This window comes from Pristiophorus japonicus, chromosome 8 (assembly GCF_044704955.1).
Source record: "Pristiophorus japonicus isolate sPriJap1 chromosome 8, sPriJap1.hap1, whole genome shotgun sequence".
Classification (NCBI taxonomy): domain Eukaryota; kingdom Metazoa; phylum Chordata; class Chondrichthyes; family Pristiophoridae; genus Pristiophorus; species Pristiophorus japonicus.
In genome coordinates, this window is record NC_091984.1 from 32,613,412 (window position 1) to 32,640,932 (window position 27,521).

At 43.7% G+C, this 27,521-nt stretch overlaps 1 protein-coding gene across 1 annotated transcript in view; it reads right to left on the minus strand.

Annotated features, from left to right (window-relative positions):
• Nucleotides 1–27,521, minus strand: part of LOC139268039 (dihydropyrimidine dehydrogenase [NADP(+)]-like) — a 1,057,241-nt gene that overhangs the window by 632,350 nt on the left and 397,370 nt on the right. The window contains exons 4-5 of the mRNA XM_070886024.1: nt 9,739–9,826; nt 301–462 (exon numbers count right to left, since the gene is read on the minus strand). Of these exons, the coding sequence (XP_070742125.1) occupies nt 301–462; nt 9,739–9,826 (250 nt within the window). The remainder of the gene's footprint in view (nt 1–300; nt 463–9,738; nt 9,827–27,521) is intronic.

A 27,521-nucleotide genomic window follows, 5' to 3' on the forward strand; every position in this document is an offset into this window, starting at 1 on the left:
TGCTCTTTATTAATTTTTATCCCATCCAGTATCTCCTCTACCTCCTCCTTCACTATGTCTATGGCAGCATCTTTTTCCTTGGTGAAGACAGATGCAAAGTACTCATTTAGCACCTCGGCCATCCCCTCTGCCTTCATTGCGCAGCTCTCCTTTTTTGTCCCTAATCGGCCTCACCCCTCCACTTACTACCAGTTTACTGGTGAAACACTTAACTGGTGAAAATATAAATTTATAAGAATAAAAGTTTATAAAACATCACTGAATACTGACATATGTAATATTCAGATACTTTCTACATACCTCTGTGGCAAACTGTTGTAGCCCACCTATGTTAATGGCTCCTTCTTCAGATGCATGTAAATTGCATCCTCCCACACACAAGTCAGAGGTCGGACACACCATCCCACAAGTTAGACCGAGGGGGTTGTCAGATAGAATGGTTTTGGCAGCTCCATAGTAGTTCTATTAATCAATAAAAAAACAGAAGACTCAGCGACAATGTACAAAATATTAAGATTAATTTATCATAAACTATCTTAATATACATATCTGTTAATGAAATAATGTTTAAAACAAAAATAGATCTTTAATGAAAGCATCGCAAGCACTGGAAAAGGCCTTACCAAATAAATTGCAGTGTCAAGAATTTATTTAAAAGCGATAGTAACACAAATGTTCTGTCCAATTACTAATTCAACATCTCTGTTTTTATGACAATTTAATATAAATATGAGCTTAAACAAATTGGTATTTTTCTCACAAGGAGACAACTAGATGTTTTGGATATACCAAAATGCAAGATAAATACAGGATGCATACCCACACATATATATATTAAAATGTGTTTGTATGCATAAGAAAGAAGAAAGAACTTGCATTTATATAGTGACTTTCATGATATCAGAACACCCGAAAGCCATTCAGTCAAATAAATACTTTAGAGTATAGTCACTGTTGTAATATAGGGAAATGGAAATATTAAAAGTTTGCACCCTCTTTAGAGCGTTTCCATAGATTCTAAAAAGTTGTTACATGAATACCATATTCAGTTGTGGAATTAAATTATATTGTAGCACTCATGAGTACCCTATGTATTTATTACCATCATGTGAACTGTTTTTTTATATTCTAAAATATTTGGTGGCAAGGTCCTTTTTGTAAAAAAAAAGAACCAAACACACAAGTTCAACTCGTAGGGAACACAGTAGTAAATGTTAAGAATCAATGTTGGTTTTTCATTGCAGCAAAAGGTCATATTCCATATTAACTTCCTCAGGTCCAAGAATATGGGAGAGAAATTGGGGTCATTTGCGCTTCCTGTCAGCACCTCCATGGTGATGGACCTTTAACAGCTTCCCCACTACAGAACACAGTTTAACATCTGTAGTGGGGAAAATGCTTGAAGCTATCATTAAGGAAGAAATAGCGGTACATCTAGATAGGAATAGTGCAATCAAACAGACGCAACATGGATTCATGAAGGGAAATCATGTTTAACTAATTTACTGGAATTCTTTGAGGATATAACGAGCATGGTGGATAGAGGTGTAGCGATGGATGTGGTGTATTTAGATTTCCAAAAGGCATTCGATAAGGTGCCACACAAAAGGTTACTGCAGAAGATAAAGGTACGCGGAGTCAGAGGAAATGTATTAGCATGGACCGAGAATTGGCTGGCTAACAGAAAGCAGAGAGTCGGGATAAATGGGTCCTTTTCGGGTTGGAAATTGGTGGTTAGCGGTGTGCCACAGGGATCGGTGCTGGGACCACAACTGTTTACAATATACATAGATGACCTGGAAGAGGGGACAGAGTGTAGTGTAACAAAATTTGCAGATGACACAAAGATTAGTGGGAAAGCGGGCTGTGTAGAGGACACAGAGAGGCTGCAAAGAGATTTAGATAGGTTAAGCGAATGGGCTAAGGTTTGGCAGATGGAATACAATGTCGGAAAATGTGAGGTCATCCACCTTAGAAAAAAAAAACAGTAAAAGGGAATATTATTTGAATGGGGCAAAATTACAACATGCTGTGGTGCAGAGGGACCTGGGGGTCCTTGTGCATGAAACTCTAAAAATTAATTTGCAGGTGCAGCAGGTAATCAGGAAGGCGAATGGAATGTTGGCCTTCATTGCAAGAGAGATGGAGTACAAAAGCAGGGAGGTCCTGCTGCAACTGTACAGGGTATTGGTGAGGCCGCATCTGGAGTACTGCGTGCAGTTTTGGTCACCTTACTTAAGAAAGGATATACTAGCTTTGGAGGGGGTAGAGAGACGATTCACTAGGCTGATTCCGGAGATGAGGGGGTTACCTTATGATGATAGATTGAGTAGACTGGGTCTTTACTCGTTGGAGTTCAGAAGGATGAGTGGTGATCTTATAGAAACATTTAAAATAATGAAAGGGATAGACAAGATAGAGGCAGAGAGGTTGTTCCCACTGGTCGGGGAGACTAGAACTAGGGGGCACAGGCTCAAAATATGGGGGAGCCAATTTAAAACCGAGTTGAGAAGGAATTTCTTCTCCCAGAGGGTTGTGAATCTGTGGAATTCTATGCCCAAAGAAGCAGTTGAGGCTAGCTCATTGAATATATTCAAATCACAGATAGATTTTTAGCCAATAAGGGAATTAAGGGTTATGGGGAGCGGGCGGGTAAGTGGTGATGAGTCCATGGCCAGATGAGCCATGATCTTTTTGAATGGCGGAGCAGGCTCGAGGATCTAGATGGCCTACTCCTGTTCCTAATTCTTATGTTCTTATGTTCCTTTATAACCGTTATGTAGGAATTTTGCAGAACTGAGTGGTTGCTAGGCCACTTCAGCTGGCAGTTAAGAATCAACCAGTTGGTGTGGAATTGGAGTCATATATAGGCCAGGTTTCCTTCCTTAAAGGACATTAGTGAACCAGATGGGTTTTTGAAAGCTCAAATTCAATTCTCAAACTGCCGTGATGGAATTTGAACTCACATTCTCTGGATTGCTGGTCCAATAAGATAACAGCAATTTACATTTATTTAGCACCTTTCATCGTAAAACGTTGCAAGGCGCTTCATAAGAGCGTAATCAGACAAATATTGACATTGAGCCAAAGAGGGAAACATTAGGACAGCTGACCAAAAGCTTGATCAAGAAGTAGGTTTTAAATAGCATCTTATACGAGGAGAGAGAGGTGGAGATGGGAGAGATTTAGGGAGGAAATTCCAGAGCTTAGGGCCTAGATGGCTGAAAGCACGGCCACCAATGGAAAGAAGTGTGAGGTGCACAGGAGGCCATAGTTTGAGGAATGCAGAGTCCTGGGAGGGCTGTAGGACGTTACAGTGATAGGGAGTGGTGACGCCATGGTGGGATTTGAACATGAGGATGAGAATTTTTTTTAAATCAACGCGTTGGTGGATCGAGAGCCATTGTAGGTCAGCGAGCACAAGGATATATACGAACTGGACTTGGTGCAAGTTAGGATACAGGCAGCTGGGTTTTGGACGAGCTCAAGGTTATGGAAGGAGGAATATGGAAGACTGGCCAGGAGAGCATTGGCATAGACGAGTCTGGAGGTAACAAAAGCACGGATGAGGGTTTAAGCAGCAGATGAGCTGAGGCAGGGGTGGAGACAAGTGATACTATGGAGGTGGAAGTAGGCGATCTTGGTGATGGCGTGGATATGGGGTTGGAAGCTCAGCTCAGAGTTATATAGGACACCAAGGTTGTGAACAGTCTGATTCAGCCGGAGACAGTGGCCAGGGAAGTGTTGGAGTCGGTGGCTAGGGAGCAGAGTTTGTGGCGGGGGCTGAAAGCGATGGCTTCAGTCTTCCCAAAATTTAATTAGAGTAAATTTTTGCTTATCCAAGACTAGAAATTGGACAAGCAGCCTGGTATCACAAAGGCAGTAGTGGGGTTGAGAGAGGTAGGGGTAAGGTAGAGCTGGGTGTATCAGCGTACATGTGAAACCTTATATCCAGGTTGAAAAACGTTCAAGCTAATGGAGGAAAGAGAAGAGAAACTGGATGGGCGTTGTTATTGGACCACTTTTATTTCTCTTGGCTGTCCAAGGTTGTACTTACAGTGGCCTGGAGTTGAGCCATCCATTCTTTTGAATGTGTGAGCTTTATAGCTTGAATGGGGAAATATTGGGTATGTGACATTATTGAGGGATGGTTATTGTTATATATGTGGACTTGTATTTACTCTGTACAGCCACCAGAGGGCTCATCTCCTGGAGTCCCAACGGATCCCATAATCCCTTGTGAGCACAGGTATTTAAGGAGGCTTCACAGATTTGAGAGGCACTCTGGAGACCTGCAATAAAAGACTAAAGTCACACTTTACTTTGAGCTCACAGTGTTCAGTCTGACTCTTTCTCCATACACAATAACAGGCAACGAGATACAGATAGCGAACCCAAAGCTGCAGAAAACAGTGGGCAAGCTGGAGAAATTCTCGGAGGGAGATGATTGGGAAACTTTTGTGGGAGTGACTCGACCAATACTTCGTGGCCAACAAGATAGATGAGCAAGAGAGCGCTGCCAAATGAAGGCCGATCCTCCTCACCATCTGTGGGGCACCAATGTATGGCCTCCTGAAGAATCTGCTCACTCCAGCGAAATCCACGAAGAAATCATACGACTGGTCCGCGAGAATTTGAACCCGAAGGAAAGCGTTCTGATGGCGAGATACCGGTTCGACACCTACAAAAGGTCTGAAGGCCAGGAAGTGGCGAGTTATGTCACTAATCTAAGACGTCTTGCAGGACATTGCGAATATGTAGGACATTTGGAGCACATGCTCTGACACTTTTTCTTAATTGGCATTGGCCACGAAACCATACTTCGCAAACTTTTGACTGTGGAGACCCCAACCTTGAGTAAAGCCATAGCGATAGCCCAGGCATTCATTGCCACCAGTGACAATATGAAGCAAATCTCTCAGCACACAAATGCTGCTACAAGTATTGTGAACAAAGTGATGTTGTTTTCGAATCGTAACATACAGGGCAGGTCACACATACCTGCAGCTACACGGCCGCAGATGTCTCAGAGTCCACCATCAAGGGTGATGAATGCAAGGCCATTAACACCTTGTTGGTGCTGCGGGGGTGATCATCATTTCCATTCATGCCGATTCAAAGGATACGTTTGCAAGGGCTGTGGAACAATGGGACACCTCCAACGAGTGTGCAGGTGAGCTGCAATGCCTGTTAAACCTGCAAACCATCATGTTGCAGAGGAGGACAGATCTACGGAGGATCACGACAAACCAGAGCCTCAGATCGAGGAGGCAGAGGTACATGGGGTGCACACATTCACCGCGAATTGTTCCCCGATAATGCTGAAAGTTGAACTAAATGGACTCTCGGTGTCGATGGAGCTGGACACGGGCAGGACCCAGTCCATTATGGGCAAAAAGACTTTCGAAAGGTTGTGGTGCAACAAAGCCTCAAAGCCAGTCTTAACTCCAGTTCGCACGAAACTAAGCTTACACTAAAAAACCGATTCCTGTGCTCGACAGTGCTACCGTAAAGGTCTCATATGATGGAACGGTGCACAAGTTACCACTCTGGTTGATATCGGGTGATGGTCCCACGCTGCTTCGCAGGAGCTGACTGGGAAAGATTCGCTGGAATTGGGACGACATCCGAGCACTAATGCCCGCTGACAACATTTCGTGTGACCAGGTCTTAAACAAATTTCCTTCGCTGTTCGAACTAGGCATCAGGAAATTCCAAGGAGCAAAAGTGCAGACCCACCTAATTCCAGGGGTGCAACCCATCCATCACAAGGTGAGAGCAGTACCGTACATGATGAGAGAAAGGGTAGAGATCGAGCTAGACTGGCTGCAACAAGAGGGCATCATTTCACCGATTGAGTTCAGCGAGTAGGCCAGTCCTATTGTCCCAGTCCTCAAGGGAGATGGCACCATCAGAATCTGCGGCGATTACAAAGTAACTATCAATCGTTTCTCCCTGCAGGACCAATACCCACTACCAAAGGCCAACGACCTCTTTGCAACGCTGGCGGAAGGAAAGACGTTCACGAAGCTAGATCTGACTTCAGCCTACATGACGCAGGAACTGGAGGAATCATCGAAGGCCCTCATCTGCATCAACACACACAAAGGTCTTTTTGTTTATAACAGGTGCCCATTTGAAATCCGATCAGCAGCGACGATATTCCAGAGAAACATGGAAAGTTTATTGAAGTCGGTCCCGCACACCGTGGTCTTCCAGGACAACATCTTGATCACAGGTCGAAACACAGTCGTTAGCCTGCAGAACCTGGAGGAGGTTCTTAGTCAACTCAACTGTGTGGGGCTCAGGTTAAAACACACAAAGTGCGTTTTCCTGGTGCCTGAAGTGGAGTTCTTGGGAGGGAGGATGGCATCAGGCCCAGCAACGCAAAGACGGAGGCATTCGAGAACGCACCGAGGCCACAGAACGTGACGGAGCTGCGGTCGTTTCTGGGACTCTTGAACTACTTTGATAACTTCTTACCGGGTCTCAGCACACTGTTAGAACCACTACATGTCTTACTACGAAAAGGGGACGAATGGGTTTGGGGCAAAAGCCAAGAAAATGCCTTTGTAAAAGCGAGAAAATTGTTATGCTCAAACAATTGCTGGTGTTGTATGATCCATGTAAGCGTTTGGTACTAGCATGTGATGCATCGTCATATGGCGTCGGGTGTGTATTGCAACAAGCTAATGATTTTGGGAAACTGCAACCAGTTGCTTATGCATCCAAGAGTCTGTCTAAGGCTGAGAGAGCCTACAGCATGATTGAAAAAGAAGCATTAACGTGTGTCTATGGGGTAAAGAAAATGCATCAATACCTGTTTGGGCTAAAAGTCGAATTGGAAACTGACCATAAGCCACTTATATCCCTGTTTTCTGAGAGTAAAGGGATAAATACCAACGCATCGGCCCGCATCCAGAGATGGTCGCTCATGTTGTCCGCATACAACTACGCCATCCACCACAGGCCAGGCACAGAAAACTGCGCGATGCTCTCAGTAGGCTGCCATTGCCCACCATGGGGGTGGAAATGGCACGGCCCACAGATCTAGCCATGGTTATGGAAGCTAATGAGAGTGAGCAATCACCCGTCACTGCCCGGCAGATCAAAACCTGGACAAGCCAGGACCCTTTATTATCTCTAGTCAAAAGCTGTGTGCTTCACGGGAGCTAGTCCAGTGTCCCAGTGGAAATGCAGGAAGAGATAAAGCCATTCCAGCGGCGCAAAGATGAAATATCTATGCAGGCAGACTGCTTTCTGTGGGGCAATCGAGTAGTGGTCCCCAAGAAGGGCAGAGACACCTTCATCAATGACCTCTACAGTACCCACCCAGGCATCGTAATGATGAAAGCGATAGTCAGATCCCACGTGTGGTGGCCCGGCATCGATGCGGACTTAGAGTCCTGCATTCACAGATGTAATACATGCTCGCAGTTAAACAATGTACCCAGGGAGGCGCCGCTAAGTTTATGGTCGTGGCCCTCCAAACCATGGTCTAGGGTACATGTGGATTATGCAGGCCCGTTCTTGGGTAAAATGTTCCTTATGGTTGTAGACACAAGTGGATTGAATGTGAGATAATGTCGGCTAGCACGTCCGCTGCCACCACTGAAAGCCTGCAGGCCATGTTTGCCACTCACAGCTTACCCGATGTCCTGGTGAGCAACAACGGGCCATGGTTTACCAGTGCTGAGTTCAAAGAATTCATGGCCCGTAACGGGATCAAACATGTCACATCTGCCAGCGTCCAATGGTCAGGCAGAGAGAGCAGTGCAAACCATCAAGCAAGGCTTGAAGAGGGTAACTTGAAGGCTCACTGCAGACTCGCTACCCAGAATCCTGCTTAGCTACTGCATGAGACCCCACTCACTCACTGGGATCCCACCTGCTGAACTGCTCATGAAAAGAGCACTTAAGACAAGGCTCTCATTAGTTCACCCTGATCTACATGAACAGGTAGAGAGCAGGCAACTTCAACAAAGTGCATACCATGATGGCGCAAATGTGTCACGCGAGATTGAAATCAATGATCCTGTATTTGTATTAAATTAAGTACAAGGTCCCAAGTGGCTTCCCAGCACTGTCGTGGCCAAAGAGGGGAGCAGGGTGTTTCGGGTCAAACTTTCAAATGGACTCATTCACCGGAAACACTTGGACCAAATCAAACTCAGATTCACAGACTATCCTGAGCAACCCACCTTGGACCCTACCTTTTTTGATCCCCCAACATACACACCAGTGGCAACCGGCACCATGGTTGACCACAAAGCAGAACCCATCATCCACAGCAGCCCTGCAGGGCCCAACACACCAGGCAGCCCAGCAAAGCCAGCTGCACAGCAGCCCACCGAGGGACCAACAAATGATTCAACATTAACAGCTTTAACACTGAGACAATCAACCAGGGCAAGAAGGGCCCCAGATCGACTCACATTGTAAATAGTTACACCATTGACTTTGGGGGGGAGTGTTGTTATATATGTGGACTTGTATTTACTCTGTACAGCCACCAGAGGGCTCATCCCCTGAAGTCCCAAGGGATCCCATAATCCCTTGGGAGCACAGGTATTTAAAGAGGCTTCCCAGGTTGGAGAGGCACTCTGGAGACCTGCAATAAAAGACTAAGGTCACACTTTACTTTGAGCTCACAGTGTTCAGTCTGACACTTTCTCCATACACAATAGTTATATACCCTAACAATTTGGATTTTCGATCTTCTGCTGCCCCTGTTAGCACCCCATAGGGGCGAAAATGGCGATGGGTGGCCAGCTCCCAATGCCCCGCCGGGACATTCGGTGTCTGTTTCGACGAGGCGCGGAGCCTTACTGCCCGGAAGAGGCGAGCCGGTGTGCAACGCTACTGGTTGCGACACCGGCTCCTTTTTTGGCTGCTGCCCGATCCGTAGCGCTCCATAGAAAGCGGGTGGTCCGAGCTGGAGCGGCTACAGTGAGGTAAGTAATGGCGACCCTAGGCAAGTGCGATTATTGTTTTTTGCGAAGTATGTTGTGGTGGCCCGAGGTATTTATTCAGGGTCTCGCACCGCGGCCTCTCTTACGGTGCTCCGAGGCCGGCTGTTTAGCTCTGGATTTACACTTGCCCTGCCAGTCTAGTGCCCTAAAAGAGGTGTGTAACACCTCCCTTAGCGCTCCGCCCCATACTCAGGGCCCCTCTGATGAATTTTGCTGACTGTTCCCGGGCGCAAACTTTACCGCCCCGCCGCCATTACCGCCCCGAAATGAGCAGCCCATTTGTTACTCATATTAATAGAGGTTATATCAGTGATTTATAAACATTCAACTGTATTGTAAGCTAGAATAGCCTGAATCAAGGATGTTTTAATACGTGTTAGATTTCAAGTATGCACTATTTTATCAGCTTGTTCTTTAGACAAATAAATGGTGAAGTATTGTGCTATGCAGACTTCAAATGTAAATGAAGGGATCACTTCTGGTTAGATTTTCATCCTGAAGCAAATTCTTTAATGCCACAAGGTTCACAAGTCAATGAGAGTTCTGAACAACATGAGCAAAATTTTTAATCCTCAACACAACAGAAATAAAATGGATGTGTTTGACCTGGGGTTTACCACCCCATTATCAGTTCTGCGGCATCTGAAAGCCAACCTCCTGAACTGGTTACGCTGTTGCAGCCTTGCTTCAGGGATTTAATTTTGGTAAGCCTTATTTCACATCATTTATCCTTCACAGATGGACCTAAATACCAGTCATTTCCTACCTTGTTTGCAATGCTGGTGATAAATGACTTGATGTCCAGATTAGTCGGACAGCTCTTCTGACAGGGAGCATCAGCGCACTTCAGGCACCTGAAAGGTGAAATAATCTGGTCAAGAAACATCAATTACAAAAATTGTTTAGGTCCAGTGGTGATAAAATTACCCCTCCCACCAACTGAACAAGATGAAGGAATGAATTCGCATTCATGTGAAAAATTGGAAAATTCCAACAGACCACAAATTTCTACTACCTTAAAACAAGCTGTTTCTGCAGCCATACAATTCAGCAACAATATATTTTTTAAATGGCTCATACGAGCAAATCGAAAGCAATGTTTTTAATCCTTGCACCTATATTAGTGAAATCCATCAGGGAAAAAAAATGTCAATAAATTGAATGACCAATATGCCAGATCAGAGAATGTAGATCAAATGGATTTCATCTACTTCTTTCAGAATCAAAAAACACCACTAAAATATCAGCCCAGAATTTCCTGGAATGGCATATTCAGCAAGTAAGGCCAAACTGTACACCCTAATTTACAAAAATCTTCCCTTCAGTGAGCTATTCCACAATATCTGGAAAACCGGTGTAAAATGAGTAGATAGCAGAGTAAACAATCGAGGCCCTGATTAAAGCACTGAATTTAGGCCATATTCCTTCTTCAAAACCCACCTTACGCATGAAAATTTAAGTTTAAAGCCATCAAACCATCATTTATCAGAGTGGTTATTTGCACTAGTTTTTTTGAGTGTCCTTCTGTGCCTGCCTGCTCTGGACTTTGCCCCCGACGCCTACGCAGGCACACCACTGTCCCCTGGACTCCACCCCCATCCTCCCACGCATGCACAGACTCCTCAAACCTGAAACCGGAAGTAGGGCCTGTACCATACTTTCTGAGCTGTGCTGCAGCCGTCCTGACAGCATTGCTTTTCTGAGCTGTGCTGCTGCCGGGGGGAGTGGGGTGGGGGAGGTGAGGAACTTGGACGAGGGGGCGGGGAGCAGGAACTTGGCCTGGGGGGGTGAGGAACTTGGGCTGGGGGGGGTGAGGAACTTAGGCTGGGGGGGTGTCAGGAACTTGAGCAGGGGCGGGGGGGGCGGTCAGGAACTTGGGCTGACGTGGGGCAGGAACTTTGGCTGGGGGTGTCAGGAACGTGGGCTGAGATGGGGCAAGAACTTGTGTGGGGAGAGGGGGTGCTCTCTCCTGTTGGGACTTGACAATCAGAATGGCTCGAATTACACTTTGCAAAGTCACTGAGAACTTGGGCTGGGCGGTTCTAATTACACATTCCAGAGAAACTGTTGGGTGTGCCTTATCCTCCAAGGGGACCAATCATCAATCAGGTCATGTGATCACAGAGACCCAATCAGAGCATTTTTCTAGTGCCAAAAACTATGTCCATCATTTATTCACATCGACTGAAGAATGTTTAATAAAATGCAATGTCAGAAGTTTCAAGGGTTAAGTTACGAGGAGAGATTGCACAAATTCGGGTTGCATTCCTGGAAGTTATAAGGTTAAAGGGTGATCTGATCGAAGTTTTCAAGATATTATGGGAAACATATACATTTCCGCTGGTTGGGGATTGTAGCACTATGGGGCTGTGCTGGGCTGGGAAGGAGACTTCGGGTTGGGGAGGACATCGGATCACGGTGGTAAGTCCGATCGGTGCTAAGGTTAATACGGTAGCTTGGTGGGCTGGGGGGGAGGCACTCCTGCTCCTCCTGGCCCAAAAGCTGTGCTGGAAAGGCACTTACCTGTTCCATCCAGCAGTCCTCGGCTCCCTTTAGCTGCCGGGTTAAAATATTTAAATGAGTGAGTCACCTCCTGGGAGCGGGTTGATCACCTGCCCCTGCATTCCCCCATCAAAACCGGAAGGGTTCGAGGAGGGTTGGGTTCGGGTTTGAAATGTTTTCAATTTTAACTTCCCACCTGACCCAAACCCACCCATTTCCGGAGGTTAAAATTATCCCAAAGGTGGTGACCAAAAGGCATGATAAATGAAAGGAGCCCATCTACCTCTATATAATTATAACACACTTTTTTGATACCTAAGCCTAATTTTGGAAGATCAGAAACTTCTACCCACAGAGTTGGATCCCAGGAGGAAGCTGGGTGGCACATTCAATCACAGCTGGTGCTCGTTCAGTCTGCTGTCATTTATATATTCACTTCATATGCCAGCTTTCTTGACTTGTAACAATTGCAAGAGAAATTAATTTCTGCATGTCAATGTTGCACTTGCCTGTATATGATCGAGTATCATTGTGCTCCATAATTTACACCTTGTACACTTTACCTGGATATTTAGTTAGCACGGTATAAAATGCATGAGGATTCCATGAACACAGCTTCTAATTAGTATGTCCGACAACAAAAGCAAAATACTGCGTATTCTCAGCATTCCCTGTTTCTATTAGTGTACCCTTATTGGTTACCGACTACGTAACACTGAACTCCTAGTACTCTCACCAGGCTAGGTAAAGTGGTACCTGTGGACATTTTTGTAAACAGCCAAGCAGCAATGGGGGCTCAGAGATCAAGCCAAGTAAACTGCTTTTAAACAGCTTGTGGCTTACATTTCCTATTAAACAAAATCTATCAGTTTAGCATTGTTTTATGCAGTATTTTAAAAGTATTATTTGTATATCGAAATTTGAGGTGCCCCAGATCCTGGATTGACAAGCCACAGAGGGGACGAAATTGCCCTGCGCCCCGTTTGGAGGCGGTGACCGTCCAGGGCCGGGGTTGTGCCCCCAGCGCGGAATTCGGCCATTCCACCCCTCAACGGAGACGGAGTGCTATCGGAGGCGCACCGCGTCCGTGGAGAGGCGCTCCCGGGCGGTAGTGTGGCGCTGAGTACAGCGTTGCCCTCCGAAGCACAGCTCCACGCCAGCAACATCAGCGCTATGCAGATGCTCCACGTAGAGCTGACACAGCAGAACACCACACCTTCAATTAAAGGGGAGGGCCACTGTGCACTCTGCAGTCCTTTTGGCTGCTGCTACTGTGCTACCAGGGGATGCCCTCTACCGGGGACAGCCCAGCACCCATAACGGAGAGCCAGGCTGCAGGATGGTGGCCTGGTCAAGGCGAGGGCCGCCATTGTCGGGCCAACAGAAAAGTATGGTGGCCCCAGCACAAATGACACGATGCCTCCCAAACCTCCGGGGCAATTTCCCCAGAGAGGATATCGACCCCTTCCCCGAGGCGATAACCTCATTGAGCCCCATTAGTGCCCCCTGGAGTCGCTAATGAGGATATAAAATAGGGCAACTTTGCCCCCAGAATCTTCATTCTCAAACTGCAGATTCTCCAGAATGATACCAGGGCTTAAAGGATTAAATTATGAGGCTAACTTGCATACACTTGACTCGTACTCCCTTGCGTTTAGAAAGTTCAGAGATAATCTAATTGATAAAAGGATTTGATAGCATAGACACAGAAAATCACAGAGTGGATAAAGGAGAACCAGTTGATGTCGGATATTTGGATTTCCAGAAAGCATTCGATAAGGTGTCACACAAAAGGTTACTATACAAGATAAGAGCTCACGGGGTTGGGGGTATTACATTAGCGTGGATAGAGGATTGACTAACTAACAGAAAACAGAGAGTCGGGATAAATGGATCATTTTCAGGTTGGCAAACTGTAACAAGTGGGGTGCCACAGGGATCAGTTCTGGGGCCTCAACTATTTATAGTTTATATTAATGACTTGGATGAAGGGACTGAGTGTAATGTAGCCAGATTTGCTGTTGATACAAAGATAGGTGGGAAAGCAAGTTGTGAGGGGGACACAAAAAATCTGCAAAGGGATACAAATAGTGAGTGGGCAAAAATTTTGCAGATGGAGTATAATGTGGGAAAATGTGAGGTTATCCACTTTGGTAGGAAGAATAAAAAAACAAATTATTATTTAAATGGAGAGAGATTACAAAATGCTGTGGTACAGAGGGATCTGGGGGTCCTTGTACATGAAACGCAAAAAGTTAGCATGTAGGTACAGCAAGTAATCAGGAAGGCAAATGGAATGCTGGCCTTTATTGCAAGGGGGATGGAGTATAAAAGTAAGAAAGTCCTGCTCCAACTGTACAGGGCAATGGTAAGACCACACCTGGAGTACTGTGTACAGTTTTGGTCTCCTTATTTAAGGAAGGATATACTTGCATTGGAGGCTGTTCAGAGAAGGTTCATGAGATTGATTCCTGCGATGAAGGTGTTCTCGTATGAAGAAAGGTTGAGCAGGTTGGGCCTATACTCCATGGAGTTTAGAAGAATGAGAGGTGATCTTATTGAAACATATAATTTTGAGGGGGCTTGACAGGGTAGATGCAGAGAGGATGTTTCCCCTCGTGGGGTAATCTAGAACTAGAGGACATTGTTTCAGAATAAGCGGCCACCTCTTTTAAACCGAAATGAGGAGGAATTTCTTCTCTTAGAGGGTCATGAATCATTAGAATTATCTACCCCGGAGAGCTGTGGAGGCTGGGTCATTGAATATATTTAAGGTGGAGATAAACAGATTTTTCTTTGATAAGGGAGTCAAGGATAATGGGGAGTGAGCGGGGAAGTGGAGTTGAGGCCAGCGTCAGATCAGCCATTATCTTATTGAATGGCGGAGCAGACTCGAGGGGCCAAATGGTCTACCCCTACTCCTATTTCTTATGTTTTTATGCAGAATCATTACAGTGCAGAAGAGGCCCGTCGAGCCCATGCCGGCTCTCTGCAAGAGCACTTCAGCTAGTCCCAATCCTCGCCCTTGTTCAGTAGCCCTGCAATTCTTTTTCTTTCAGCTACTTATCTGATTCCCTTTTAAAAGCCAGTTCCTCTGGGTGGAGGAAATCCAAAATAAGGGGGCACAATCTTAAAATTAGATCGAGGCCATTCAGGAGTGAGATCATGAAGTATTTCTTTCATACAAAGAGCAGTGGAAATCTGGAATTCTCTGCCAAAATGATGGATAAATTGAAATTTTCAAGACTGAGATCGCTAGATTTTTCTATTAGGTAAGAGTATCAAGTGAAACGGATACAAGGCAGGTAAATGGAATCAAGGCACAGATCAGCCATGAACTAAGTGAACGGCAGAAATGGCCAATTCCTGTTCATATGTTCCTATAATTCAGCTGGATGTGTTGCAGAAATGAGCCGAGGTAGTGCAGAATTCGAATACCCTGCATATGTCAGTATATGACTTCAGAATAATACTCATTCAACACAAAGTGTTTCATTGCACACATTGCACTGAACACCAGTATGGGTAGAAATCATCGGTATCAGTGCACTATGTTCCTTAGAATGATATGCATACTAATTTAAATATTTTGACATATTAATCCAGTTCAAATTTAGTCTGCTGGTTTAAACTCATGGCCTTGTACGAGTGTGACGTTTATGCCACATAAATATTCTGAACTTGCAGTATGACTAGTTAATTGGATTCACCTTCTCCATAGCTCAATTGGTGCTTTTAATTAATCTGTTGGAATTTTGTGAACTGGTATTAATGTGGCTCAAAGTAGCCGGACTGAAATGTCACTTTGTGTATAGGGGTCAGGATCTTCCTTTGACAATGTGACGATGAAGGGATCATCTGCCACTAATACCTACAGCTGATAAGAAGCAGAAATTGTAAAAGTTATTTGTTCAGATACTGTGAGCTTCACAAAGGGGAAGCTCGATAATATAATGGGCCAGAATTGGCTGCAAAAATAACGACGAGTTTAATGTGCATGGCGTTGTTAACACGTAAATTATCCAGCAATTGTGGCGAGGAAGAGATACTCCATGAATTGTGAATCGCCACAGGTTGCTGGACAATTTACGCCGCTCCGCTGTTAGCCTCACAAAAATGACAGCTCGCCCCTAATCTGTCCGTAAGTGTCAAGAGATTTTTGCATTTTCACATTAATTGCCAATTAAACTCACCGCAGAAAGTTAGGGCTGGTACAGCTAAGTACCTTTTTAATGATTTGATGACGAGATTTATGTTCCTCTAATGCCACTCAACCTCGCCAGCCCAGAAAACAAAGAATTGACATGGTGGAGTCTCATTCTTACAGGTAGTAAATTGTCAAGAGATTTTTTTTAATTTAAAATGTTTACATTTTTTTCTTACTTTTCCTTCCTGTCTCTTTTCTCTCTCAATCTAATCTTTCTTTCCCCTTCGTTATTTCTCTTTCTGTACCTGATTTGACTTTAATTCACCCTATTTTACATTCTATCATTCCTCTATTTCTTTCTCAATCATTAAATCTCATTAGCTAAGGAGACAGACTGTTGGCTCCTTCATTCACCAAGGTCCCAGATGCCTTGTAGCCATCGTGCTTCCAGCAGTGCAATACATTGTCGAGCTGAAGGGCGAGGGATAAAGTCTAACTAACGGGGCACGCTCCAGCAAATTCTGGGCCAATATATGAGGAGTATGATTTTGCTACTTTAACTTCTCACTCCACATGACTTCTGCAAACAGTTATATCTTCTGTTGAAAGATTGTCTTGGGAGTCAAAATAGAGTGATCTCAAAGTATGTCAGTTCCTTAGGAAGGTTTCTCAAGCTACAGGAAACATGTAGCCTCAACCTTTTATTTGAACCTAAATTGAATTGGTCACCGTTGCAATCTCATGTTACAAAAATAACTGGCAATCTGGATGATTTTGGCACAATCTTTTGGAACAACCTCTTCAAAGCCAAACTGCAACTCCTCCATCAAGTTGTGACATTTAATCACATTTAAACTGTGCAACAACGGAAACAACAGTCGAACATAAACACTCCGTTAACTTCTAACTTGTCACCTTGGGGGCAAAATTGCCCATTATTATAGCCCCATTAGCACCTCCGAGTGGGCGCTAATGGGAAATTGCCCCAGAGGTTTGGGAGGGGGGGGCATTGTGAGGGTAGGACGGCGCCCCGCAATTTGCACCCAAGGCAGGAGCACACACGCAATGACATCATCGCCATGTGTGTCGATCCTTTACCGCCCCGTGGAGGAAATTGTCCCACGGGCAGCGAGGATGGCGCCGGCCAGGGTCACCGCCAGCGGGGAGGCCATTTGCGCCGTGAGCTGCTATATTTTTCTGTCGGCTGACTCTTCTGTCAGCCCGACAATTGCAGCCCTCACCTTGACCGGGCCAGCATCCTGCAGCTCGGCACTCCGTTATGGGTGCCGAGCTATTGGCCCGGTAGAGGGCATCCCTGGTGGCTCCGTGGCAGCCGCCAAAGGGACTGCAGAGTGCGCAGTGGCCCAGGTTACCATCTGCAAACAGGGTGCAGGGTAATTTTGCCCCCAGTAACACGAGGAAAACCAAAATTTAAACTTAAAAAATGCCCTTTTCTGATTGTTTTACTGACAATATTAATACTGCATCCAGTACACAAATCTGGAAAATTATTTAGAATTTTTCTCTAGGCATGACACATTGTTACCTTACTTTCTCTGTACTCAACCACACAAACCTATCCCCCACAATGATAACTCTCAATGTCCATGGGAAAGGTAAAGGTACAAGACAAATATTCTGCAAATTTCCGTGGCTCCAGAGTGACTGTGCTACAGGCCTGGTTGCAATGAGTGAGTACCAGTTACTCTCTGAGCAAATGGAAAGCTCCTGTTTTGTAATGTGTGTGTGCATCTACGCACAGGAATCCTTATAAACCATACAGTCCAGGAATTCTTTTTGACAATTTAGGAGGGTTACAATGAAAGTTATTAGGTGAGAATAGATAGGAAATACTCTGAATGGAATGTCTTGAGATGTTTGGAGAACATAAAAAAAGAGACTTGAAACACTTGTATTTCTATCGCGCCTTTCATGACCACCAGGCGTCTCAAAGCGCTTTACAGCCAATGAAGTACTTTTTGGAGTGTAGTCACAGTTGTAATGTAGGAAACGCGGCTGCCAATTTGAGCACAGCATGGTCCCACAAACAGCAATGTGATAATGACCAGATAATCTGTTTTTGTCATGTTGATTGAGGGATAAATATTGGCCAGGAACCCGGGGATAACTCCATGCTCTTCTTTGAAATATTGCCATGGAATCTTTTATGTCCTCTTGAGAGAGCAGACAGGGCCTTGGCGTAACGGTTCATTGGAAAGATGGCACCTCCGACAGTGCAGCAGTTCCTCAGTACTGCACTGGAGTGTCAGGCTAGATTTTTGTGCTCAAGTCCATAATTGCAAGCAGCAATAGATTATTTTTTTAATGAAAGGAGAGTTCTATCAACAATATAAAAACTTAAAGACTGCATTCTCTGACTATTATACAAAAATACTAAATAATGTGTCTGCCTCAAGTGTTCTTAATCCTTTGTCTAAATGGACAATTTAATTCACTGGTCCAATAGTCCTAGAATGGTCAGTGCTTATTATTGTTTATTAGATACACAGTTTTGGTATTATGTGCTTATTTATTGTACAAGGTTTAAATAGAGAGTGAGGTAAAGCCACTTCTGACTTACTTGAATTTATCCAGTAGGAAATGCACCTGTGTACAGCAAAAGAGTTTGATTGCTTCTTGAACATACGATTTCAATTGCAAGTCAAGATTGTATCTTATTGCAATAGATTGAATCCTTTCAGAGTGCTGTGCCAGATTTGAAATTAATGGTTTTTCCAATGCAGTAACATAACACTGGGGGACAGGGAGGAAAAGCTAGGTTTGAGGAGTATTACCTTCATTTTGAATTGCATCCAGAAGCCTATAGTGAGTTGCACCACTGGGTATAACATAACCGCAGTCAATGCATAGAGGGGCAAGATTGTAAATGGGAAGTTGAACAAAGAGGTTAGATTGGCCTATTTTTCCATGATAAGCCACAAGCTATTGTGGTTTGTACACACCAGATGGTAAAATTTGACATCTGTGCAGTCTAATAGTATACTTTCAGGTAAGCCAGATTTAAAGTCTCTCTGTTGTTGGGGGAATTCATTCCCTAGAAACCTCATTATAGGTCAATTGCTTTGCCATACAAACAATGGAAGACTATACTTAAAGAAGAAGGAAAGTCCAGGGGAAACAGATTTTATTGAAAGCACTTCCCTCCCTCTCACCTTTTGCAGAGCAGTAACACCAGATTTATTCTCATGCGACAGGAAAAATCTCAAGTTTCTAACCAACATGGAGACCAATCAGTTGGGTGTCCCTTGTTAATGGTACGCTTCAGGTGATGTTACTGGAAAGCGGTATATTTTATGTATCCCAGAGCAGCTCTACTGGACACAAGGGCTGCAACTTTAAACATGGCCATGGTCCACAAGAACCCAGAAAACCTTGCCATAGGCTGGGAATGCAAATTTCCCCATCTACACTGTGAATCCCTTTGGTTCAATAGCTCAAATGCTGCTTGCAAGTCTGTGCATCCGCCTTCGCTCCTGGATTCTCCTTCATCTTTAAGAAACAATAGGTATCAGCATATTGAACAAGTGGTGTGAGCGAAGATTTTAATTTTGACTTTGGTCACTTCTTTAAAGATTGTGGGGAAGGGGAGAGAGGGGTTATAACTGGTTTTGTACAGAGAAGATATTGATTACCAAATACTTCTAACACCATGAAGAAATTAACACTTCTTCAGCCAGAAGTACTCAGTACATGATCCCTCTTGAACGCCTCCTGAAGCAGACAAAGCAGCCCGCTTGATTGGCACCCCACAATCACAGAAGCCAATCTTTAGCCAATTTGATTCACTCCACATGATATCAAGAACCAGCTGAGCGTACTGAATATAGCAAGACTATGGGCCCCAATATTGGCTATAGTGCTGAAGACTTATGCTCCAGAACTAACCATGCCAAGCTATTCCAGTACAGCACAAAGAGTGTGGTTGTTGGAGGCCAATCATCTCAGCCATAGGACATTGATGCAACAGTTCCTCAGAGCATGGCCTCAGCGCAACCATCTTTAGTTGCTCATCAAGGACCTTCCCTCCATCATAGGTCAGAAGTGGGGATGTTCGTGGATGACTGCACAGTGTTCAGTGTCATTCGCAACTCCTCAGATAATGGAGCAGTCCATGCCCGCATGCAGCAAAACCTGGACAACATTCAGGCTTGGGCTGATAAGTGGCAAGTAACATTTGGACTTGCAACAAGACCTGGACACCATAAAGGACAAAGCAGCCCGCTTGATTGGCACCCGATCCACTACCTTTAACATTCACTCCCTCCACCACCGGCGCACCGTATCTGCAGTGTGTACCATCGACAAGATGCATTGTAGAAATTCACCAAGGCTTCTCCGTGGGAACACCAACACCTTCTCGAAGTCACACACCATCATGACTTGGAAATATATTGCTCTTCCTTCATCGTTGTTGGGTCAAAATCTTGGAACTCGCTAACAGGACCATCACCACACGGATTGCAATGGTTCAAGAAGGTGCTTCACCACCACCTTCTCAAGGGCAATTAGGGATGGGAAATAAATGCTGACCTTGCCAACGACACCCACATTTGGTGAGTGAATAAAAGAAAAGAAAAAGCTGGGTGATGGTTTGGAAGTGGACAATACAAATAAGCATTGCCTATTTTGGAAATTATTATAGCCAGAATGGGTGTTAAAATCTAGAATCATTCTTAATGGATTGTGTAACTTGACTACTAGTTTTGTGATACACAGGAAACATGTGCTCCTGCTCCACAACATTAAATATGACAGATGTCCTGATCCCACTGTTGGAGCTGAAGGTTCAATCATGGCTTCAAAAAATTAGATGGGATTGAAGGAAACACTGGCACTTGATTCCTGTAGAATGAAATGAAACAGAAACAATATTTTTACTTTATACAGGAGAAGAGAGGATGAGAGACCAGAATCTAAGAAAGCCATTAAAAGGAGAGAGTTTCTGGGGTTGGTTTCGAGCTGTGCTGTGGGCCATCAATCAACATTTACCAGAAAAGTCGGCCTCTACCTTGCTTATCTCCTGGGGAAGTTGGTTTCCAGACCTTTGGGGTCAGAGTAATAGTTTTTTAATTGCCCCACTGAGAACTGTAGATGCTAGGTGATTGACTGGTGTGCCAGTCTCTTCAATGCTTATTTCTCTATCGTCACATAGGTAACTGGTTATTTCCAGAGGTTAATGTGGTAATCAATGCCTCCTGTTTCCAAGCAGTAACTTTGAAATGCCTTAGTCATTTGGAAAGCCTTCTTACATTTACTTTGCGCAGTATGTTACAGCATCAACCTCCTTATATTCTAACTCTTCAAAACCATATAATCCATTGGGCTGGACTTTCCACTGAAGATCGCTGGGCTATCGCCCGAGGGTACAGTCTTTCTATATAATTAACGGAGCGCTACTGAAGCATCAATCAGAGATTTTAGGGAAAATGTTAATTGCCTAAAATATTTGATCTCTTCCAAACACAAAGAAGAATAAATAGATCCCAAGGAGTGAAATGCTGAAGCTTCACCATGATCAGATCAGCCATGATCTTATTAAATGGTGGAGCAGACTCGAGGGGTCAAATGGCCTAATCCTGCTCCTATTTCTTATGTTCTGATGTAAATCAGCACAGTTCTTTGATATGTGAAGATAATCTGAAACGCAATTACATCCTTTTTCTCATTCAATTCCTCTTCTCAATTATTTCCTCATCATCCCAATCCAGACAAAATTAGTTGCCCCATAGTAGCATGAAATATTGCAATTTGTTCAACATGTTTTAATTCAACACCCAGACTACATGAACCAGTACAATACGAGGAGAGAAATGATGAGGAAATAAGTGAGAAGAGGAATTGAATGAGAAAAAGGATGTAATTGCGTTTCAGATTATCTCCACTTATAAAGAACTGTGCTGATTTACATAAGAACATAATAAATAGGAGCAGGAGTAGGCCATTTGAATCCTCGACTCTGCTCCGCCATTTAATAAGATCATGACTGATCTGATCATGGACTCAGCTCCACTTCCCTGCCCGCGCCTCATAACCCTTTATTCCCTTATCGCTCAAAAATCTGTCTATTTCCGCCTTAAATAAATTCAATGACCTAGCCTCCATAGCTCTCTGGAGCAGAGAATTTCACAGATTTACAACCCTCTGAGAGAAGAAATTCCTCCTCATCTCAGTTTTAAATGGGTGGCCCCTTATTCTGAGACTATGATCCCTAGTTTTAGTTTCCCCTATGAATGGAAATATCCTCTCTGCATCCACCTTGTTGAGCCCCCTCATTATTTTATATGTTTCGATAAGATCACCTCTCATTCTTCTGAACTCCAATGTGTATAGGCCCAACCTACTCAACCTATCTTCATAAGTCAACCTCCTCATCTCCGGAATCAACCTAGTGAACCTTCTCTGAACAGTCTCCAATGCAAGTATATCCTTCCTTAAATACGGAGACCAAAACTGTACACAGTACTCTAGGTGTGGCCCCATCAATAACCTGTACAGTTATAGCAGGATTTTTTTGCTTTTATACTCTATCCCCCTTGTAATAAAGGCCAACATTCCATTTGCCTTCCTGATCACTTGCTGTACCTGCATACTAACTTTTTGTGTTTCATGCACAAGGACCCCCAGGTCTCTCTGTACTGCAGCACTTTGCAATTTTTCTCCATTTAAATTATAATTTGCTTTTCTATTTTTTCTGCCAAAGTGGATAACCTCACATTTTCCCACATTATACTCCATCTGCCAAATGTCTGCCCACTCACTTAGCCTGTCTATGTCCCTTTGCAGATTTTTTGTGTCCTCCTCACAATTTGCTTTCCCACCCATCTTTATATCATCAGCAAACTTGGCTACATTATACTCGGTCCCTTCATCCAGGTCATTAATATAGATTTTAAATATAGAGGACCCAGCACCGATCCCTGTGGCACCCCACTAGTCACGGTTTGCCAATCGGAAAATGACCGTATATCCCGACTCCCTGTTTTCAGTTAGTTAGCCAATTCTCTATCCATGCTAATATATAACCCCCAAGCCTGTGAATTTTTATCTTGTGCAGTAACCTTTTATGTGGCACCTTATCGAATGCCGTCTGGAAATCCAGATACAGCACATCCACTGGTTCCGTTATCCACTCTGCTCGTTACATCCTCAAGGAACTCCAGCAAATTTGTCAAACACGATTTCCATTTCATAAAACCATGCTGACTCTGCTTGATTGAATTATGCTTTTGCAAATGTCCTGCTACTGCTTCCTTAATAATGGACTCCAGCATTTTCCCAACAACAGGTGTGAGGCTAACCGGTCTATAGTTTCCTGCTTTCTGTCTGCCTCCTTTTTTAAGTCGGGGTGTTACAGGTCTTTTGGCTGTTAAAAAGGCAACAGCTTCTAAAAAGTTAACTCCTTATACTCCTTTGCTTTCCTTATCCCTTTAACCTCTTTTTTTTTAGATTCTCTCTTATATTGAATCATAGCTATTGGCCCTAAATGCCCTCTTCTTCAATTTTAGCAGAATCAGGAAGCAGAATTACCAACAGAAAATGCTGGAAATCTTAGCAGGTCAGACAGCATCTGTGCAGAGAAAAATAGCGCTAACGTTTCAGGTTGATGACCCTTTGTCAGAACCTGAAATGTTAACTCTGTTTTTCTCTCCACAGATGCTGCCTGACCCGCTGAAATTTCCAGCATTTTCTGTTTTTATTTCAGGTTCTAACATCCGCAGTATTTTGCTTTTGTATTATCGTAGCAGAATTACCAAGCTACCTATAGCTTATGGCCTATTTCTGCTGCTAATTCTTATGTCGTTATTTGGTTTTAATTTATGAAATAGAATGCCATCTAGAGAAGTTAATTCTGATTAATTTGAAGTAAACATTCCTGAGTTAGTAGCTGTTCAAATATGATAGCAAATGGTCTTTGCAGATTCTAATACAGACCTGATGAGGTGAGGTAAGTGGGTTGAATGGTGTTTTCTTGTTCCTACCTTATGTAATAGGTTAACTTATTTTCATTTAATCCACACAATCAAGGTTTTGGCTCTGAAATTTGAAACCAAAATCCAACACCACATATTTGTGGACATATTAGCATATGTTCAGTGCAATAATTTGCATTAATATAGCAGAATTAAAGAATGGCTAATCTACAAGGATTTTTGTACAATAAAATACTTTAGCATATTTTCATGCCATGTTTTTGATATAAAATTAATAATTTACCATCTAAGTGTTTATATTTACTAAAATCATAACACATTATTTGCCACACTGCTATTTTACTAAGCCTGAACAAAGCATTTTGCCATAAGATCTGCATGTTTATTTAATATAAAATAATATGTATCATACAAAGCTTTAAATATTTGAAAAATCTAACGCTCACTCAGTATAAAGTAGCATAAATGCTTTGTGCTCAATATATTGTGCAATTGGTGATGTGATTGCTCCTCCCCAAATACAATAGTCTTTGTTTAATTAGTCTTTGTTTAATGAAAGGATTAAATATATAAATACAAATCCCAATTGGCTTAATCCTACTGCTTAAATATAGGTTGAGAATGGAAAATCAATTCCAAGCTTGAAGTTAATATTTGAGAAATAATATGTTACAAAGCAGTTACTAGCATTTTATTTCTGATTTACAGTCTCAAAACTTTTTAAAATATATTTTTACTTCAACCTTAAATTGTTTTGCTGGAATAGGAATTCAAGTAAAAAATGAATGTTGTGTTCTGAGAACTGTTCAATTCCTTGGAAGTGTTACACAAGGTTTGAACTATTTTTTAAGAGGATGACTGTAATGGTTCAGCTTATTAGAGCTTTAAGAGTTGAGACATTTTCATATGAAACACTGCAGAGACAGCACTAGTGGCACATAATAAAACAGCAATGACCATGCATTATTTTAAGTGACATGCTGTATGAATATTGAATAGTGAGTGGGCTTCCTTTTGTGCCTCATGCAGTTCTCTGTAAAAGAATCCTTTTTAATGAGCAATCAAACCATTGCAGTATATTTTTGAAAAACACTTCATTTGGGATTTGGTAACTGACAACTGGATATGCATATATACCTGTTAATATGCTAATGAAATAGTGGATGTGTTCTTATTTTACTCCAGTCAATTAATCCAATCATTCAAAGTCGACCTGAAATTCTCAGCATGAACATAATTGGCAATAAGTCTTGAAAAGGGGATAAAGGCAATTAATCTACAATTTTCTATCAGGTGAAAAGTAATAGGTTCCAGATAAGTGATCAATTAAAAATTGTAATCAGTAGGATTAATTAAAACTGTAATACCCTTTTAACTTTTACATTACGTTAAAGGGGTATCTCATGGGAAAGTATTCGGCACAGACACATCACAAACAAGTAGTTGCATCAGTGGTGCATGTTGTGATTGTGACCAAATAACGCTTGGCTCATTGGGTTAGAAATTCGGTAGGTTAGTGCCTCACATTAGCACCTGGAGGGGGCGCTAATGGGGCCCTAAGGGGTTAGCAACTGGGTGCAGTGAATGCAGCAACGCCCGCGCTGGCGCTAACTCGTAGAGTCTGGGCCTCCAGCGCCTCGCAGAGTGTGATGTCATAAAGTGCTCAGCGCCCCATTACTGCCCCAGGTGTAAAATGACTCTCGACCCCCGCTGTATCGCCTCATGCTGACAACGCCAGCAAGAGGAGTGTCGTGAACTCGGCTGGCCGCTTGGGGAGCGGTAATTAAAAGGAATGGTTTTCAGCGAACGCAACCTTTATTATTTGCATCAGTCTGGTGCCTGCGCTAAGTTTTTCATGTTTTACGAGTGCAAGATGTCCAAGCCCTTCACTTTGTGAGAGTGTTTGCGGCTGTAATGGCAGTCGTAAAACAGACCTGTCGACAACTAGATTGTGCAGCGTCATTGACCTTTCCCTTTAAGTGAGGGAAGCAGCCTCCCATGCAATTACCAATACACTCAAAATTGTTTAGTGCTCTGCCGCTATGGCCCCGCTCTCAGACTTTAGCGCCCTAAGAGAAGTGGTTACTGCTTGATTTAGTGCTCCACTTACCTCTGGAGTGCTAAAGCTGAATATTGCTGGAGAATACAATGATTTGTGCCTGGCACTACTTTTTCATCTTTTCAAAATTTAACGCCCCAACTTGAGTGCTGCCAAATTTTCAGCCCTTAATCTTGCAAAATCGTTTGCCATCGAAAAATTTTCATGAAGATCTTCGGGGCTAAATTGGACAGGGTCTGAAAGTGGGCACGAGCTAATCACACATCTCACTCAGCCTGCGCCTGTTGTGTCCGGTGCAGGCAGCGCGCCAACTTTATGGATGGCAAACTGGGAGTTGTTGCAAATATCTCCTGCTCCAGCCTGAAAGGAGCCCGACACATCAAAGTTCATGGCCACAGTCACCTTCCCAGCCGCAGGCAATGCAGTCCTCACCAACTCAATGGGGAGACCAAGCGTAGATTGGGTGACCGCTTTGCAGAACACCTCCGTTCAGTCCGAAAGTGTGACCCTGAGCTTCCGGTCGCCTGTCACTTTAATTCTCCACTCCATTCCCACTCTGACCTTTCCATCCTCGGTCTCCTACACTGTTCCAACGAAGCTCAAAGCAAGCTCGAGGAACAGCACCTCAACTTTCATTTATGCACTTTACAGCCTTTTGGACTCAACATTGAGTTCAAAAATTTCAAAGCATAACCGCTGCTAATCTTTGGCTCCCTTCCCCACCTCCCCCCCACCACCCCCCCGCCCCCCCCCACCCCGCCCCCTCACACCCCCGCCAGAGCCTGTTTCATTCTTTCTTTTTTTCTCCTTGTCTCTCATGGCAGCTGGTCATTATCCCGCCATTCACACCCTATCTTGACTAATGTTTTTCTAACTCCTAGCATTACCATTTGAAGTTGGGCCATCATCCCTTTTGTCTCTCTAATCTCTCCTGTCTTCCAACCTATCACAGACCTTCCCTTTTGTTCTTTTTTCCCCTCCCCCTTTCAGTGCTTGTTAAGAATCTGTTCTTTCCGAACACTCTCCAGTTCTGACGAAGGATCATTGAGCCGAAACGTTAACTCTGCTTTCTCTCCACAGATGCTGCCTGACCTGCTGAGATTTCCAGCATTTTCTGTTTTTATTCCAGATTCCAGCATCCGCAGTATTTTGCTTTTGTGAAAGTAGTTGATGATGCCTTTAAATAGCGCTGTTGTTGATATGGCTGCTGCTGAATGCGTGTTCAGCTGTGCAAGTTTAAGAAGTTAGCTGAAATATGGAGCTCCAAAGTGGCAGTGCTGGCGTCAAATCAGCGTTGCCCTCTGTATAATTCCGGTGGACACCCACTGCGTGCGCGTTAATGTCCTCACCAAGATAGCATCCAGTGCACCTAGCACCAGAAGTGTCTGTATGCACCGCGGATGCTATTTTGGAGCCAAAATGGCACTTGTAGCGCTGGTAAAATGAGCGCTAAGGAACCGAATTTTGCAGCCCATATCCCTTAATTAGTTGTGTTAGATAGACTGTGCTGTACCAGGAAAGAAAGAACATGCATTTATATAGTGCATTTCATGACCTCAGGATGTCAAAAAGAGCTTCATAGTTCATAGCCAATGAAGTACTTTTTGAAGTGTAATCACTGTTGTAGTGTTGGGAAATGCAGGAGCCAATTTTTGCAACAGCAAGGTCCCACAAACAGTAATGAGAAAAAGACCAGATAATCTGTTTTAGTGGTGTTGGTTGAGTGATCAATGAAGAACTTCATGCTCTTCCTTGAAATGGGCCATCGGATCTTTTGTTCCACCTGCAAGGGAAAATTGGGCTTTGGTTCAATGTCTCATTCAAAGCAGTTGATGACAGGTTATTTAAAGAACAAAACTGCAGGACAAGTCAACTATCATTTACTCCCC